Source organism: Chlamydotis macqueenii, chromosome 2, assembly GCF_036417535.1.
Source record: "Chlamydotis macqueenii isolate bChlMac1 chromosome 2, bChlMac1.mat, whole genome shotgun sequence".
Lineage (NCBI taxonomy): Eukaryota > Metazoa > Chordata > Aves > Otidiformes > Otididae > Chlamydotis > Chlamydotis macqueenii.
Window position 1 is genome coordinate 3,334,080 of NC_141557.1, and position 19,878 is coordinate 3,353,957.

Here is a 19,878-nt window from a genome sequence, read left to right on the forward strand (position 1 = left end):
TAAAGGGGGCTGATAAGAAAGATGGGGAGAAACATTTTAGCTGAGCCTGTTGTGATGAGACAAGGGGTAATGGTATAAACTAAAAGAGGAGAAATTCTGACTGGATATAAGGAAGAAATTTTTGACAATTAGGGTGGTGGAACACTGGCCCAGCTTGCCCAGAGAGGTGGTGGGTGCTCCATCCCTGGGCAACATTCAAGGCCAGGTTGGACGTGGCTCTGAGCAACCTGATCTGGTTGGAGATGTCCCTGCTCCTTGCAGGGGGATTGGACTGGATGGCCTTTCAAGATCCCTTCCAACCCAAACCATCCTGTGATTCTATGATTCTGTGAATGTAACATCTCTTCTCACACAGAGAACATCTGCTTCCAAATCCGCCCTAAAAGACCAGTCAGTGCTTCAGCTCCCTGCAGTTTTACAGGTGGCCGGAGAACAGGTTCCTAGAGGTGCATCCAAAATCCCAGGAGGATGCTGGAGAATCTCCTTCCCTCCTCTGCAAGCCTGATGCTTCAGGGACACGAAGATGCCGGGTTTCCCCAGTAGGGAGCCGGCTGTCCGGGAAGGGAGGTTCAAGGCTCTCCGAGGCGGGTCTTGGGCAGGTGGAGGCGGGCTGAGCCTCAGCTTTTGGCAGCTTCACAACAGGCAGAGAGAGCGGGGAGGACTCGGCGGCTGCTGCGGAGAATGCTAAGTTTGCACTGGCTGCTGCTGCCGCTGGTGAGTGCTCGGTGGTGGGGCTGGCAGCGGATTCGGGGTGGGGGGCAGGGCACTGCACATCTGACTCCTGACACTGTTGGTCACAGCTGGATGGCTCTGCAGCTGCAGGGTCTGGGGGTGGCGGTGGGAAAGGTTGGGGCAGGGGGGGTGTCCACAGAGGCAGGGTAACTTTTCTCAGGAGAGGAAGCAGGTAGAAAGAAAGAAAAATAAGGAAATAGTTTTTAAAAGGGGATGAGGATGTAGAGAGGGGTAGGGAAAAAAACATTTCTGAGTTAGAGTTTCGACCCAGCTCTTTTGTTTAAAATTTTCCAGCTGTAAGATGCTATGACTAAATGTCTTTTCATTTACACTGATTAGAATTGCAGTTTCCAAAGGACAGAAAAGCATCCTGAAACCAGGCTAGCTGTAGCATGGCTTTAGAGGGACAGAAAGGGACAGTGTGCTGTCCCAGTTGTCCTGAGAAAGGCAACTTTGCTGAAGAAGGAAGATAACTAAAAAGGCATAGTTCCTCCTGATGGATTTGGGACGTTGACCTCTTTGAAAAAGCACTGATGTTTTCACTGCTGAAGGCATCTGCTTGTAGTAGTGCCAAGCAGCAGCATGAACTGTTTTCTGTCTGCTGTTCACTGGAGGCGGCAGGTGAGACTGTGACACGAAACATCAGGGAAGATGTACGAGCACAGAGAGATGATGCAGGCATGTGCATCCCTCCTAAGCCCCATGGTCTTCTGCTGGCATTGCCTGGGCTGGTTAGCGATAGCTAGTCGTAAAAGCTCTTTCCCCTCAATCTCCAGCCTCAGAGGAGTGCTTGGAAAGCTTCCCGTGGTTAGGATTCCTGGGGACTCATTAATTCTAACTTTAGCCATTTCACAGTTAAATGTTTAGTGTAGGCTGGGATTCAGACTCCTGCTGTAGTCAACAGGAAGACAGTCACCTTCCCAGGAGGCATCTCATCTTGTCCTGAAGAGACAGACGGGGTGAGCTTTCCTCTAGGACCTGTTTTCTTCCTATGATAACAGTGAGAGCCTTGGCGGTTACAGACTGGTCTTGACCCTTCAGCTTTAAAAGGTAAAAGATGGGATGTAAATTTTCACAGCTGCACCTCACATCCTCTGGAACTCTATTTTTCCTATCTGTTCACACAGCTTTATGTACAAGTGATAGGATATAAGTCCTTGCTATGTGAACCTTATAGAATCATGACATCATTTAGGTTGGAAAAGACCCTTAAGATCACCAAGTTCAACCATTAACCTAACACTAACCTTGTCACTTACAGTTATTAGCGTATGTAATACACTTCTTTCAGGGAAAACTAGTCACCTTAAAGTGTTACATTTCTACAAGTAGAATGACTTTGGGATCTGGACTGGACTTTTTACACATAATAGAGGCACAACTTATTTTTGCGGCTGTCAACAGAGTGGAGGTAACCTGAAGTGATGTATCGTGCACATCTGTGGGCTGCCACACATCATTTTAATGTTTTAGCATATTGCAGCAGTCTGTGCCCACAATAAAAGAAATCCCTGTTTTCAAACTGCATGCTGTACATAGCTTTTGACCTCAAACTATTGCTCATACACGAACTCCAACTACATGTCTGGTGAGAGTCAGTGCTCTAAATATCAGTGGTTTTCACATCTCAGACCAGGTCTCGTGGGAAGCTTTGCACCCTAAGTTAAACAGTCAGGCAAGGCCAGAGACCTGGAGGATGTATTGAGCAAACAGTCCCTTCGTATTTAAAAGGATCACGTCAGAGCAGAGAAATAATTCTAGTGTGGATTCTGCAAATAATCCTTTATTCAGATATGAAAATAAACCAGAAGGGTAATTTTGAAAACCTCTGTGAAACTGGGTACTTCTACCTGCTAGCAGCTCCACAGGGAGCTGTATGTTGCAGGATATATGTTGTGCCTTGCAGAATAGAGTCCTTGACATTAAAAATTACCATTTGCTTGTAAGTGACAAAGAACAGAGAGCAGTGGGTGCTGAAATGCATAAAAAATGTCTTTTCCTGTCTTAACGAGTTCAGAGTCTCAGGATGAGGATGGGGAACATAAAAGACTCTGCATTCACTGTCCTTCATGCTGAGCTAAACTACTTTCTTCTTCAAACACCTAACAGCCTTTCATATTTCTGGGGAAGGAGCTCAATCTGATCTAATGAATGGAGGTGAGAAAGGAAACATAGACGAGTTATCGTTGAGCTGCACATTTACTTTAACATGAAGTTTCTTGTGGTAAGCGTATGGATCAAGATAAGGCATAAAAATGTATTATGCATATGGTTCTAAGTAAGGCATATGGATCCAAATTCGAGGCAAGATGCTGAGGTCCCAACAAAACAGAGTTAGATGCCTAAATTTCTGATTTAGCTACTATTGACTAATTTGTGTTGGAGGGACATACATACTTCTTCTAGGGATCCTATCCCTGCAGACCTTAAATTCCCCTCTGTAGGGAACTGGAATTGTGGAAGGATCAGTCTGTTTAGGCATTTTGTTAGCCTGGAGGGAGTTAATGGAGGGAGACAGGCTCCTGTACGGTGAGTCACTCTGTCCTCAAATAGGTATCTGAGAGAGGTAGGAGGGATTCTTCCCTGGAACTGCTCATCTGCCTTCATTGATCATTAAGGGAGGCTTGATGGGGGAGTTTAGATTAATCATCTAAAATTATCTACCTAAAATTAGGAATCTTGTCTAAAGCTACTCATTTATCCTCCTTCAGTACTACTGGGAAGAGGTGGAAACACTCCAAGAACAATGGCTATGGCCTTAGTTGAGTGAACTTCCTAATGGACTTTGACATCTAGGTTCCAGTTCTTTGGGATTAGGTGACATTAACCCCATCTTTAGGCAAACATACTACACGCGCAGAAAGAGAGAAATTTCTCTTTAATATGAAGGAATACTTGCAATAGTGGAAAATGAGGATCCTCAGTTACTACTGTTTCACTATTCTTTAAGTGTTAGTGATAATTAAATGTTCTACCAAATTTAGCATACCGCTGATAAATTAGTTTTCATTTTTCTCAAGATGATACTAATTGCATAGGGTTTTTAAACAAAATAAAAGAATATGGCTGTATTGTCATGTACATAACACCTACGAGTAAATACAAATATTGATATACATGGAAATGTATGTATAGCAAGTGCTGTTCTGTATAAGGCTATGCAGTTCAGTACAGTCAGATAAATACAATCCAATACACAGAGGAGCATTCAAACATTACTCCAATGTCTTAAAAACAATCTTGAGAAGATATTCCTCTAAATGACTGTAAGGCAATCAGCATCTCAGCTTCTCTTGTTCCATAGGTAATTGAGTTAGAAAGAGAAAACAAACACTGAAAATGTCCTCTAGGTAGTCATTTTTAGCCAAAAAGACTCCTGAAATAATCTATTTAACTGGCTGAAGAGAAAGATTGGAAATAGGTGTTTACCTCTGGGGTTGAAAGCTTCTGGGATCAAGACTATCAGAGCTTGCAAGTTGAGGGCAGGACTTTCTATGATAACTAAATAAGTTGCTGGTGACTGAAGTCATGTCACTGCTGTGGTGCCCTCGTGCTTCGCAGTCAGTCAAATCAAGAGTGGCAGACATGGCTTGGATATGGCAGAAATAAACAGGTTGCTCATTTATTTTTACAAGCATGTTTGAGCGGTGGACTTTTTTGCTGCATAAGAAATCTGTGCTTATTTTTCATAGTTTCTTGTAGTTTTCTGTCAGAACATAGTACTACACTTATTATATTCCATTATAAATATCCCAGAATTACCTATAGGGCACAGTGGACTGGAAGATCCTTACTATGGTAATTGTGGATGCAGTTGTATTGTAATGGGCAAGAGCTTATGGAGCTCAAGGGTGATCCCAACTCCCTTCAAAGCACATGTGAAAATTGGCCCTGACTTCAGTGATCTGTGCTTCCCAGTCTCAAAGCTTTCTAATTAGCACTTGGCTTTTTGAGAAAGGAATTAAGCAGATGTAAGGAGACAGTCCTTATGGAAGATTTTGATGAGATATATTCAACAGACTGAGAAGTTTATGAACAAGGCTGAAGTTTTTTCTGTTTTCTTCAGCTAATCAGCCTGTGTTCTACATTTTTCATGAGCCTTCTTCCATCCTATAAGCCTTTCCCATTCGTCAAAATTTCAGTTGAAAAAAGAAAAATATGCATTTCAGAGCTTATCCTGGTTCTCTGCACTGTGTCTTTGGCATCACTGGCCAGCTTTCAGGACTGACTTAACGTTTCATTTCACAGGTAAAAATGGGCAGGGGATGCAGGAGTTTCAAATGTCTTTGCTGTGCCTTTCTGTGTCCTAAAATACCACATGTGCTTTAATCCTCCAAGCTGGGAGCCAGTGTATGACATGAATGCCAGCCAACTCTGGTTTTGTGGAAGGGAGAGCTAAAATATTCAGGCATCGGAGTCATGTCAGAAAAACTGAAGAGAGGACCCACAGACAGGGAGAACAGGGAGCACAGAGATTATTTCAGAGCAGACCTGAGATGTGATCTGATACACAAATGCAAGCTGAAGAGGCAGAGGCAAAAAGAACACTGACAAATACTCTTAGCAAATGATTTATGCACTTGATGTAAAACCTATTTGTGAGGTTTTAGGATTGAACGGCGTTGGAAACTAAACCGGGTCACTGGAAAGACCATTCAGGTTCTTAAAACCTTCCCATCTTGCCAATGAATTCAGCCACTTCTTTGATTTTTTATTAATTTTCAAAAAGACTAAGTGTTACCAATTTACTGCTGGCTCTTCAATCCCATTGAATTGCTTTTTCAAAAGTGACTAATATATTTGGTGCCCGGCTTTGAAGCACTTGCCTTGTTTCCAGAGAGCGTAGAAAATGTCCCTACTTTTCACCAAGTGTGCTAATGGACTTCTTAATGAATGAAGACCTGTCTTTTATGTGACATCTAAATTACAGGTTTTCTACCACCACAACAGCCTAGGGGCACTATCTTTAGATAGTCTCTCGGGAAAGATTGCTTTTAACTAAGTTGCATTAAGCGCGGCTTGAGGATGTTGCTAGAAATATTCTCTTTGTCTTGCTTGCTAAGTCTGATGTTGTTCAACATGAGCAAATCAAAGCCCAAAGCACCATTAGCTTTTTTTTTTTTTCTATTCAGATTTGAGCAAATAAATAAACTACTGTGTAACGGAGGAAATAGAAAGCAATGTTATACTTACTGTCAGTGAGTGTACCACTAAAGGTTTCAAGGCAGCAGCCTTACAGGTGTTAAGGAAAGGAAGGCTGAAAGTAAGCAGAGTAAACTGTCTCAGGTTTTTAGCATGTCCGTGCCTGTCATAGGTGACTTTTTACCATTCACTATGTGATTGCTTTGTTCCAGGAAAGATTGTTTCAGATGTTAGGACTTAACAGTTAAAATGCCCCTGTCAATTTTGGCCTGTTACTAATGTTCAAGCCAGCAAAAACATCTTCGTGTTATGATGCTCAGCAATGCAAAGCTCTGTTCCTTGAGTGCTGTCTGCAACACTGCATGAAACCTCTAAGTTTTCTCTAGGAGCCTTGGGGTGAAGGCACTGCACTGTGATTTTCAGTGAAGTTCATGCCAGGTTACTGCCTAGCTGCTAGGAAATGTTGATCCAAAAAAGTAACATTTTAAATCAGCCTTTTACATTTATTACTGTGACAGGGAAGACTCTGCCAGATTAGACATCCCTGCCTCAGACATCTCCACTTTGTTTTGGTTCCTAAATTATCCCTTTCTAAGGTGAACAGGAGCTACTCTTTTCCTACAAGAGCTCAGTCGTTGTAGCCGATGTCTCTCAAATTGCAGTACTATGTCCCTGGAACAAACACAGAGCCCCTGTTTTCTAGAAAGCCTCATCACCTAACCATTGTAGGTAGAGAAGAGCAACAACATACCCTTTTCTCCCAAGGCATTGTGAGATTAATATAAAAAAAAAATAAGTAAGCCATAGCCAAAAAAACACAAGTAATATTCTTCCCAGGAGGCTTTTCTTTAACCATAAAATGGTGTAATGTCTGTCTTTTTCTTAAAGCCTGAGGAAAACCAACAAATTGAAGCATCATCACTGTTCTCAATTTCTTGTATATATGTCATTTTTTTCTTTTTCTTGTTTTTTTTTTTTTTTTGTAACAATATTACTTCCAATGAGGCTGCACGATTGTAAGTTAACAATGCCAACCTCATTTTTGTTTGTTACAGGATAGTCCGTAGGTTACATCTGCAATTGCACTTGGTGTTGATTTTCAGACACTGAAGTGTCAGTAATATTTAACCTATAACAAAAACTCTGGGTTCTAGTGGCTATAGGCACCCCCATCTTAAATCCAGGAACTCAGAAGCAAAAAAAATGTGAGCATGCTGATCAATTGCTTATCTATTGGTGGCAGTGGGATCGGCTACAGTCTCACTATTGGTGAGCATCACCAGAGGTTGGTCAAGATTTGTAGAATAAGTTGTGAAATCATGTTTTCCTGTGATTCCTCACTGCTTTCAGGGGCATGAGTATGGACTAAGGATCTGATCTCTTATACAAATTCCTCCATAGTGTGTAAAGCCAATACAGTACAACTTCCCAACGGGTAGGGTATGCGCTTCCCCAGCCATGGTAAACAATAGCACTCCACTGATTTCAGTGCAACTGTGCTGAATTATGGTGACTGAGGGTCTGGTTCAGCAGGTGTAGATTTACCAAAGGAGAGAAAAAAGGAGATGCAGCCTACTTTGAGCAGAGGCAGTCTGGCACACGTATTCATTGTTTGATGTACCATTAGGGAGAGCTCAGCTGCTTAGTCCCTCATTTATGTTCCACCTGCATCAGCTGCATGTGTTGCGTAAGTTGACTTTTGGGGAAAGATAGCTCTTCCTCCTCTGAAACTTTTCAGAACTAATTATGTGTCTGTTTCCACCATTCCCAGAACCTCTAGCATGACGTGGGAGTTAAGCTAACCCATCTCTCCCAAGTGCTTGTTTCTCAAAGGCATTTCAAATCTCCTTTTGTGGTTTTGATTTTGTTTTGGGTTATGGCTGACCTTTGCTTTCAAGTCTTTTACCAGAGGACTCAGTATAGATGGAAGTTGGATAGTATCATGTCAAGTTGTCATGACTTTTAAATATCAAGCCTAAGAATATTCCCAATACAAAGTTTCTCAGCAGTAATAGAGTTCAGAAACTCCAGAAAGTAGAGAAATTACTTCTTTCCTGTCCATCTGAATCTGTCTTTATAAATTGAAATGGCGAGGGATTTATGTAGCAATCATTTTGTTACTATTACTTAAATCACCCATTTGTTATGTAGGCCAAATACAAAGTGAAATCTATGTTAAAATATAAAGCTATGAGCAGGAATCTTATAAATACCTGAAAAATTTCATTTCAGAATTGTGTTACTATAGTTGAAGAGTAAGAAGTACTATTTTAAGAGTCACTCATGCTGATTTATAAAATGCATTTGAAATTACCCACTAGAGGAATATAATGCATGAAAAAGCCATGTCTTAATTTTGCTTTTAAACAGTGTCCTTAACCCTCTTTCTATTCTAATATTAGGATGTATGAACCATCTCTAGGACCTCGTAATTAAAAGTAGTCTGTCTATGCTACTTTAAAACGCAAATATAGGCAGAATTTTTAAAGGTTTTTAAACATAAAGTTGTTTCGTTTTTTTCCTCTAGGCAGATATGATGCTAAGATGTAATAGTCTACGTCACTTCCAGTAAAGTTTCTGTGAAGACTAAAAGAAGTCCTTGTTGCACTGCTCACTGAAAACATTCTAAAGGCCAATAAATCAACTTCCTGAGACTGCAAAGGCAATATAGCAGTGATTTTTCCATCTGTACAGTGTTTTCAAAGTCATTAGAGCTTTAGAATGGTCTACAGTCTTCCTCAGAAATGTCTCAGAAAGCCTTCAATCCATCATTTCAGTTAAAATCACTACCCTCTGAGCCCCTGGCTTTGCCTTGAATACCACAGTTTGCAAAGGAGCATATCCCCTGCTCTATTCCATGCAGGACTCACTATCTTGAAGATCCCAGTATCCCAAAGGAGGCTTTGGTGCAGTATTTGTTTGTCTGAATGGAGTACAGTTGTTTTATAGACTCTATTAACTGTGGGTTTAATTCAGTTATCTAAACATGGGGATGTAGAAATATCTGAGGCATCAAATAATTCATTTCAGACTTTTACATGGGGCTGGCAAAATTAGTGTGTAACCTATACAAGAGGGTTGAGATACCCTATAGCATCTCAAATGGCACTAACCATTCCTGGGTGAGTGAGATATTCTGTAAATTTCCATGGACTGCACAAGAAAATAACAAGATTGTACGTAGACACTGACATTGTAGATTCTTTCTCAGAATTTAATTGCCTTTCCAGAAGCAATAATTTTGGGATGTTCTAGGGTATTAGGAACATCTTAACAATCACAGCAGATATAATGCAGGGCTATACGGGACATGAAATCTGGAGAGATGGCCAAGCAAAACACATAACAGCACCCAAATGACACCAAGTGTCTGTACTTAAGAAGATGAATATGGACCTTATTCAACAACTGATGTCTAGAAATCCATTCAGCTGTTTAATTGTAGGTATCTTAATCTGTGAGACAAATGTAATTCCTTAAGGTCCTGAAACAAGTCATTGTTTTATTCTCATTTCTTCATCTGGTAAAATGGTTCCTCTGTCTAAGTAGTGTGTAGCATCCTCAGGTAACATGTTGATAAAATTTTATGATAACTCAGATTGAACTATGGTCAAGGCTAACTTTTTTTTTCTATTTTGTCTATATCATAGACTTCAGTATTTCATATTTAAACCCCAATGTACATAATGTTTCTGCTCCTATTTATTGCTCCTGTTTTTATAATTATACCAACTGCATTCAAAAGGGAAGAGCTTACACCATGCTCTCTCAGCACAGTGATTTGTATGGTATTATAATCTCAAGATTTCAGAGAAGATCAGGATCCAATTCTCTTAGTGTCGGCATCAAACCAGAGTAAGCATACCCTCCTCAAGAGTAGTTAAGACTTTATTGTCGCGCTTAGGATTAATTCCTCCAATAAAGAAAAGTCGATACTTGGGGCCTCCCAAGAATCACAATAGGAATATTTTGCCAATAGGTAGTTCTGAACACCCAAAATAATTAACTAAAAAAAACCAACCCTCCAACATATGTATTTAAAGAAACGTATTTATTTCTATTTGTTTTATGGGGAAGACATATGTACGTGGTCAGACTGCATATATGTTTGGGGGACTCAATGTGAATATTCCAGTAGTTGATGGATTCATCCAGTTTTGGCCAGTTGACAAAGAGGTGGAGATTTAAAGACTGTGAAATCCATTTAAGTTTTCTGAAAAACATAGGCATAAAGGAGAGATTATATAAATGTCCAGATTGGAGAAAAGGTGCTATATGACCTTGACTATTATGATACACTGAAGAAATCATGTGAGTATACATATCCAGACACATAAGCACGATGATAAATGTAGGAAATTACAGCTTCATTCTACTGTTTAAACATCCTATTTGCAGAAAAATCTTCAGCTGGAGTTTTCACATTCTTAAACCTCAAAGTGTTAGCCACAAGGTGCAATCTGGAAGGAAACTTGGCTTTTCTCATTCCGATGATCACAGCACTTCTTGGTTTGTTTCTCTCACCGAGGTTGCGGGAATCCATCCGGAATGCAAGATATTCCAGCAGGTGGTGAAAGAGGAGGCTCTGTGCTTGGAAAAGAACGAATCAATTTCACAAGATCTTAAAGGTATCGGTCCTGATTGTCAAGCTCTGAGATGAATATCCCTTGTATATAATTTCAGGGGCACAATGTCAAGATACCTTTTGTTTTCCTGTGTCAAGATTTGATTCCTGCTTAATTTAATTTCTTAATAATTGGAAGAGTTTCTTCTGTAGGCTGGGGCTTTACCTTATTTCACTTTAGACATCTTAAAAATCTCAATATCTAAGTCAGGACTTCTCTTCTTATACTCCCTGAAAGTAAAAGGAAAAGATAAATGTCCCTAGAACATGTTTCATTGCCTCTGGTTTAGACGCTTACTTGAGAACAAGATGAATAATTTTCTGGGTAGTATTTCTCTTTACTAACTACAGAATGAAACTCAGATCATTAGTTTAGATCCTGACTAGTTTAGATACTTAGTTAAGCCAGGAAAACCCTACTTTGAATGTCTTATATTCCTGAAGTATTTGGTGCGTTCTTTACTTATACCCAGAACTCCAAAGAAGCTTCCACGGAAGACATTGAAAAGCATGCTGAAATTATATTGTGCTGGGGATCATTCAAATCTGATGAAAATGTTCTTTGCAAAAAAAAAAAAAAAAAATGAAACCAGCTTCTTAAAAATTATATTTCTACATTTTTGGTGGTTCTTTGTTTCTTTGATTGTTTGAAAAGATTTATGGTGGTGATGTTTAGAAATCTATTACATGCTCAAATATAAATTTTGAAAAATAAAATTAGTATTTCCAAGAGCCTGTAAAATATTTTTTAAATGCTGTATATGGGGTTCTCTTCGGTGGAGTACTGGCATTGCGGAGACATGTTTTGAATTGATTCAAAGTGAGATTTCAAAATGTTCAAATTCTTTTGAAAGTTCAGTCATATTTTTTTTTCTGACCAACTTTACTTAGAAAAGTATGAATTGACCTCAGTGAAATTTTTCAGTTACATGAATTATTGGATGTTTATTTTCTACAAAAGAGTTCTGAAACAAAGATGCCTCATGCCCTTGGTATGAAAAGAGGTATTGCAGCCACCTGGAAGTCTGCCTTTAGCAGCCTATTAGAATTTAGAAACTAACCCCCAGGATATTTCCTTTATCTTCTTGTTTATTTTTCTGTAGCCTTTACAATAACTCTGATGCCTGATATCCTTCTTATATTTGCTTACTCTATTTTAGTAGTATTTTTCCCCCCTTTAATCAAATCAACAGTATCTCTTGGACACATTTTCCTCTTGGAACACCCAATATCCCACCCAAAAATGTTCTGCCAAAAATCAGGTGGTTTTGATAATGATTTATTATATGCATTGCAGTATGACATCTCAAGTATTTTTATCCTTACAAGAAAAAATAATTACATGATTTTGGAATCCTCTTTGTAGCAGGGGCTTATCTAAGAAATAAGAATCCATCAAAGTTCTGATAAACTATTTAAAAATCTTTGACCTTGTAAACTCTGGTCTTCTCAAAGCCCTCCTTTCCACCTTTTGTTCTCTAGAGATGGAAAGACTTTAATGAAAATGCATTCTGGTATTTACAGCCTTTCTCAATATATTTAAAAATGAAACATTAGATCTGGAAAAACAATTCATCTCCAATATTTTATCTGCAGTATTCTAAAACTAGGCTAAGTTTGGTAAAAGTCCCTAGCTTGCATTCCTTCCAGTTTTCAAGAACTGAATGAGAGAAACTAAAGGGTCATAGTTTGTACACTGTTACTTCTCAGAAGTCACAGAGAATGTGTGCTGGAATTAGTCTATGTTGCAGACTTTAATCTAAAGTAGTTCCACATTATTCTCATTGTACAGAGCAGCGTCTAATGAGTGTCATCAGAAGAGTCCAGGCTGCAATTCCTCTCAACTTGAAGTAGATGTGTAAGATAGGTCAATAGAATCAAGTACTAAAAATGTTTATTTTTCTCCATTGTCTAAAAAAAAAAAAAAAAGAGAGCCCTGGGTTACTGAAAAAGAGTTAAATATTTATGATGTTAGCAGTACTTCATATAATTCCTACTACAGTTGTCTTCATGAAGTCGCAGGTGACTTGGACAGTCACTAGTCTCTTGAAAACCTCGGTGTGTAAAACTCTCTGTCTGCCTCTGCTCTCAGCATCTTCTTTGATATAAACTGTAGAAGACACTGGAAATTATCTAAGAAAAACATAAAAAACCCCTGAAAACATATAATTTCCACTCCTACATAAGGTCATCTCATTATTGTTTTTAACCCCACACTGCCAAATACGATAGATTTTCAGACCCAGCTCCTCAAAGGTACTACAGTCCCTCTAAGAGGGACCCTTCAAGTTCCTGAGTCTAAGTGTGTGGGCCACTGCGTGTCTAAGTGAGACTCATATTACCTGACTTTATTAATTTGAAAATTAACAGCCTGGTTTAGGTTATAATCATCAGAGAGACCTAGGTATTTGCAGCGAGTGATTCATCCTGTCCTCAGAAAGGAGCCACCAATATACAGGATGAATCGTGCTGGAAGTCCCTGTCTCTTCCTACTGATTACAGAGGGAACATAGCTAAGATCAGCTAACATATTTTAGACATTTAAAATTAGAGATAATGAGTCAGGGCTTCTATTTTCCCATCTGGCAAATTGGGGACACCGGGAATTTCGTCCGTCCAAGGGTGATGTGAGGATAACGCTGTGGGAGATTCTCAGGACTATCCTGCCGGAAGCCAGACAGTAACTTTGCTCAGCTACAGGCAAGTAATATTGCTTCCACATTTCAGCTCTTGACAATTTTAGATTTGCCTTGTCATCAGTCACAGAGGAAACAGAAAAGAATCAGTGCAAGAAAATAACACCTCCCAATCGAAACTCATGCACTGCTTTATATCCACCTTATGACCATCTAGAGATCAGTTTCATTTACAGCACAGTGCCTTTTTTTTATTGGTTCAGGAACCTTTACACGCTGATAATTTTTCTGTGTTACACCCACACCTACTTGCCAACAGACGCTGTGTGACCACAGCCTGAGTCTCGGTGTGATGCATCTGTGACAAAGCTGTGATTAACTATAACTTGTGAAAACCCTTTTTATCGGACTCATAGCTAGCAGCATTCCCTATGTCATTAGCTGTCAATCTTTGGCTTAGGAAACCTCGTGAATGCCAGCCAGTCAGACCTACTCCTGATGATGGTTATTTTATAAGATGCTGGGAGATGTTCTTCTCATTTGGGATGAATCTAATCCCCGCTGAAATCCATTGTAAAAAATGCCATTAATTGCCTAAGACTAGGACTTCAGCCCTTATTTCCTTTAAGCCAGGTGAAACTGGTAGACCTTAAGTATGGAATCAAGAGACTAAGGCTGAATTTTTAAGTCTGATGTTTTTCAGTTAGACTCTGAAACCAGTAATGAGAAATCTCAAGTACTAATAATTTTTCAGTATTTTGGTTTTGGTGACTATTGTTTTGACGATACAAAGAGCTACAGTTGATTTGACTTTCAGATTGTGTGTGCTTAAATTTCAGGTGCATTCTCCCATGAGATAAGGTAGGGGAAGGTCCCTATATGTATAGGCCCTGCGTGTATATGTGAGCGACGATGTATTTGAGGGGAAGAGGAAAACAATATAATCCTTCGTTTGCAGAGCCACATGTCTTGTGAATTACAGGGAAAGCCACAGACAATCTGATTATGGAAGATCAACTATGATGTTCTGTATGTGTTTCTTTATTTAGAGGCACTTTTTTTTTTTTTCAGGATGTGCAAGAGATTGGGATGGTCTAACCTGCTGGCCCAGAGCCACTTTTGGGGAAGTAGTTAAAGTTCCCTGTCCAGGATTTTTTGAAGAAATCACCAATATCCATGGCAAGACTTTTTTCCTAGTCTTTTTATCTCTACATATTTTTTAAAATAAATTCTAATAGTTAACGATTCAGCAACTTGCATATTTTCTTGATTCACAATGCTGTCTTATGTCAGTCGACATACAGTAATTATCCAGATACACATCTTGGCTGATGGCCAATATTTGGCACTCTTGCTTTGTGTTATGCTGTACTGAATTGTCTAGTCTCTTTCGTGATCTAAAAAATATAAGTAATTGCACTACATTTCTATGGATATAAGGGAATATAAGTATGTCATAGAATCACAGATTTATCAAGTCATATAATAATTAATGTTAGAAAGGGCCTCGTGAGGTCATCTAGTCCAATGCTCCAGTCAGAGTAGGACCAAGTAAAAAAATTTTATCTAACTTCAAAGCTAGATCAGCTGGATCAGGGCTTGGTCCAGAAGCACAAATAATGCTGTAAATGCAAGATAGACTGCACAATTTGTAAAAGTTCCACTGCATCTTGAAATGAATGGGAACATCTGTCTCAACTTTTTGAACAATAGATATATAGAATATTATAACTCTATACCTAATCTTGTTGAACATGGCTGGACCTGAAAGTGCTTAATTTAAGAATCAAAGTAGAAATAAAAATTTGTTGTTTCTCATCAAAACTTAAAGAGCACCTCCTCCCTATAATTCATTCTCTGATGTATTTTACCATTAAAGGCTTCCTTCAGAGAAACTGTACACAGGAAGCGTATTGGTCAGAACCATTCCCACCATACACCATTGCCTGTGGATTTGATGAAACTTCCAGCAAAGGCCCTGAGGATCAGGTGAGTTCTTTATTTTCTGCTTATGGACATCTCCAGAGCACCCTCTTCTGATGCTCCCACACATCTGAGTACTGTTAGAATCCAGTAATTACCCATATTCAGTGCTAAGCTCAAATCTTTTCGGTATATTTAAAGCCTGTTTAATGAATTAGGCTTAATAAAAAGCAAGATAGTAGTAGGTAGCATTTTCCTCTCCATCCAGTTGTCTCCTCTTGGTGTTAATAAGTAGACTCATGATTAGTTTATTTCTCCTTCCGGTAAAGACTTTGTTTCTTTGACAGGTGATTTGAATCCTCATCAAGCACCCATCTCCCAGAGAAGACATACCAGTCTGTCTCAGGGGAATTATTCTGCGAAAACTCCTTTGGATCTCTCCTGTTGATTTTTTTTAGATTTTCCTTGAGTCAGAGAAAAAGATTCCTTAACTTTATAGCATGATGGTCAGGGCAGATCTTTAGGAGGGAACTCCCAGAGGCCACTGAGTACTTCCACACTTTATCTCTGGTGTTCAGTGCGGTGGGAAGTGAACCTCTAGTTTTACTATCTCATGATATCTCATTATACTATCCCTCATGACAGCATTGTCTCTAAACTGGAGACACATGCATTTGATGGATGGACCACTTAGTGGATAAGGAATTGTCTGGATGGCCACGCTCAAAGAGTTGTGGTCAACTGCTCAATGTCCAAGTGGAGACCGGTGATGAGTGGTGTTCTTCAGGGGCTGGTATTGGGACTGGCCCTGTTTAACATCTTTGTCAGCGACATAGACAGTAGGATTGAGTGCACCCTTAGCAAGTTTGCTGATGACATCAATCTGCGTGGTGTGGACAATATGCTGGAGGGAGGGGATGCCATCCAGAGGGATCTTGATGGGCTGAGCCCATGCAAACCTCACGAAGTGCAAGGTCCTGCACATGGCTTGGGGCAATCCTAAGGACAAATACAGCCTGGGCAGGAAATGGATTGAGAGCAGCCCTGAGGAGAAGGACTTGGGGGTAATGGTGGATGAGGAGCTCAACATGAGCTCGCAATGTATGCTTGCAGCCCAGAAAGCCAACTGCATCCTTGTCTGCATCAAAACAAGCTTGGCCAGCAGGTCGAGGGAGGGAATTCTGCCCCTCTACTCTGCTCTGGTGAAACCCCACCTGGAGTACTGCGTCTGGTTCTGGAGCTCCCAACATAAAAAGGATATAGACTTGTTGGAACTAATCCAGAGGAGGCCACAAAGATGATAAGAGGGCTGGAGCACCTCTCCTGTGAGGACAGGCTGAGAGAGTTGGGGCTGTTCAGCGTGGAGAAGAGGAGGCTCCAGGGAGGCGTTGTAGCAGCCTTCCAGTACCTAAAGGGTACTGATAAGAAAGATGGAGAGAAACTCTTCAGCAGGGCCTGGTGTGATAGGATGAGGGGCAATGGTTTTAAAATAGAGGGAGGAAGATTCAGATTAGATATTAGAAAAAAATGTTTTACAGTAACGGTGGTGGAATACTGGCACAAATTGCCCAGAGAAGTGGTGGATGCCCCATCCCTGGAAATATTCAAGGCCAGGTTGGATGGGATTCTGAGCAGCCTGATCTGGTAGGAGATGTCCCTTCTCCTTGCAGGGGGGTTGGACTAGATGGCCTTTAAAGGTCCCTTCCAACCCAAACTGTTCTGATTCTATGATTTTATCATCATACAATAGTTCTATGATCATAGAATCACTGAATTAAGCTCCAGTAGCATTTCTTTTTCACCCACATCTTCATAGGATTCAAATTTCTATGTTCCTCCTCATCACACTTGGCACCAGGATAGGAAAGCCTCACACTACGTTGGTGGTGGTAGTGCCTCAGTGGTGAACTTTGCCTTATTGGTGAAAGTGGTTGATTAACAGAGACATGATCACTGCCTCTGCTTTTGAGTTCTGACCTTTGCTAAATGGGACAATTCCAGCCAGAAAGAACAGAGGTATCTCCATCCCCTCATCTCCAGTCTGTATTGGACAAGGCTTATACATCTTACATAACTGAAAATGGGGTACCTCACTGCCTCCTTCTCCTGTTGTAGTGTTTTGAAAGCAGCGATGGACTCCCTCCAATCTGTGAAAGAAAAAACTAACTCATATAGCGCGTTGTGAGTGTGCAATCGTGACTTAACAGTGGACAATGGTCGTTTGTCACAGGCCAAAGCAAGACATGGAAAGAAACTCAAGCACAGCTGCTAGAGGCAATATAGATATCTGGAGCTCAATTCCCCACCTGTGAACTAATATTTGTACTTTTTTACACTGTGGCGAAGCTAGAAAGATAAATGCTTAAAAAAACTGCTAGAAAGATGCTGGAAACCATGCAAACAATTCAGAAGGGATGTAAGAGTCATAAAGTGGCATGTATTCTGGAGTACAGCTCCAGGGCCAGCTGTTTGTGGCATGGCTCCCACCCACAGAGCTAAACTCTCTTTCTCTCCAGGGTGGCTCTCTACAAGCAGTCCCTGGCTTGTACTAAGCCAGGAACAGTTTCTAACTGGCCTGGGCTGAAGTCAAGCAAGAGACTATATTTACATTTTAACTTTATGGAAGACTTCATGGCAGAGCTCATGTCTGTGCTGCATCTGTGTTTAGTTTGTTATTCTAGATCTATTCTAGATAACAAGATCTACAAAAGAAAGATAAGATCAGTAAGTTCTACTGCATTGTAAACATAGAGAAGTAAGTATGAAGAATTCCACTTATGCTCAAGGAGAATCACTTGTTTTGTGTTTTGCGTCTGCAGAGGACTTATGATATCTTCTGCATACAGTGTTGTTTTTCTAGCTACCCTACAAAAACAGATAAAATGCATCAAAATACTTAATCTTTCAATTGAAGAACCTATTTTCTAATTTCCACCTATGTTTTGAAAATACTGTATAAAAGATTAAGACTATTTCAGAAAAAAAACCAGGATAATTTCTAGGTTGTCAGAGTTGCATGATTTATTTATGGATCTACGTAAAATTGCTAATTGATTGTCTCAACCTAGAATTGTTGCCTTTCGGATAAAAAGAGTTGAGATCAATTAGAGAACAAAGCATCCATTGCATATGCAAGGAGGAAATTTGCTTGGATTCAGAGAATTTAGGCTTCCTGGCATTTTAAATAATTAGGTGATTTTGTAGCGAATCAGAAAAAAATCTGCATAGATAAAGTAAAGTAAGTGTGCTTCATTTTTCTTAGGACATACGGTGTTTAAGCACAAAACAAATGAATAAATGAAATATAAAGAATTTATAGTGCTACGGTATAGGGCAATTGAATGAATTGTTTGTCCAAATAGCAAGATTATTGTCTTGGCTTTGACTTTGCTACTTCCACAACACGGTGTGACTATTTCAGTGTTTCAATTTCCTCACCTGCAAAATGCAAGTTTTATTTCTCTTTTAGCTATAGCTGTTTATGAAAACCAATACTTATCAAATCTGGCCCAGGTCTAAAATGACATATTCACAAATCACCCATCAGCAGGTTTCAGTGCCCTAGAGTCTTTATGTACCTATAGAAGAAAATGTCGTTACTTAACAAGGTTAATATTTTCCTGTTGAACACACTCAGAGGAGTCACTATTGCAGATGAGCCTGTGGGCTCTGAAACCTGCCTCATGTGTAAGGTTAACTAAGATTCAAAAGAAAAAAAAAGGTGTGTTAGTGATGGAGCGAAAAACCTGAAGCAGATCTCAAGCACACAAAGCAGTGCATAGGTGATGGGACGGACTAGTAAGGGAAAATGTATCTTAGTGAAATGAGCACACCCGCATGCATGCTGCATAACCACTAGCATTGGTCTGTGTTCTCTTTTTCTCATAGAAATCATATTATTCTGCATTTTGGGGAGTCTACACTGCTGGCTATGCAGCATCAGTGACTTCACTCATCACAGCTCTAATTGTCTTTGCTGCCTTCAGGTAAAAGAAAAATGATCTCTTTTTCAGGATGCTTAAGTAAGTCTCAACCTAATTCCTCTCAAACCCTCTGCATTTTTGTTTTGTGGGATTTTAAAATTATTATTTTCAAATCCTTCTCAATCATAACGCCATTGATGGCAATGGGTCCTTCCCATGGTTCATGTTACAGCATTTGCCTGCCGATATTAAAACAATAAAACTGGCTGGGCAGTCTGTCTTAGTCTCTTTAGTAACACCACACAGTGGAAATACTCCAACCTGTTATCACTATTAACATAAAATAACTATTCCTCCGGCGCGTAGCAGAACATACTGTGCAGAAACAGTGTCCCGTGCCCCTGAACCAGCAGTAACTCCAAACTATCTGTTCCCTCTGTGAAATACTGTGCTCTGTGATTCTATTCTGTTATTGCTTCCATAATTGGGAGCTATAGAAAGAGTTTTAAAGAAATTTAAATGTCATGGTTGATGATGCTGGATATTATGGAATGGATCCTGGTTTTCATTGGTTGCAATGCACTTGGACAAAAACCTTAAGCTTACTCTGCAGGCTGAAGTGCAGAGCAGAGAAGCAGCTCTCTAACTGGAGTGGATTGGCAGTTTCAAAGGTCATATCACTTACAGAGGGACCCAGGACCAAGAGGCTGACATGTCCAAACTTTGAAGGAGATTCCTTCAGCTGAAGATAAAACTGTGAACAAAACCTAGGGAAATAGAATCATAGAATTATTATGGTTGGAAAAGACCTTTAAGACCATCAAGTCCAATCGTCAATCTAGCACTACCAAATCCACCACTAGACCATGTCCCTAAGCGTCATGTCTACACATCTCTA

The 19,878-nt window shown here is 39.9% G+C and overlaps 1 protein-coding gene across 1 annotated transcript in view; it reads left to right on the forward strand.

Annotated features, from left to right (window-relative positions):
• The first annotated feature begins 681 nt into the window (after positions 1–681).
• The window catches only part of LOC104477658 (vasoactive intestinal polypeptide receptor 1), a 30,921-nt gene continuing 11,724 nt past the window's right edge, over positions 682–19,878 (forward strand). The window contains exons 1-5 of the mRNA XM_086742175.1: positions 682–714; positions 10,403–10,502; positions 14,206–14,313; positions 15,014–15,123; positions 18,946–19,043. Coding sequence (XP_086598301.1) covers positions 682–714; positions 10,403–10,502; positions 14,206–14,313; positions 15,014–15,123; positions 18,946–19,043 — 449 coding nt within the window. The remainder of the gene's footprint in view (positions 715–10,402; positions 10,503–14,205; positions 14,314–15,013; positions 15,124–18,945; positions 19,044–19,878) is intronic.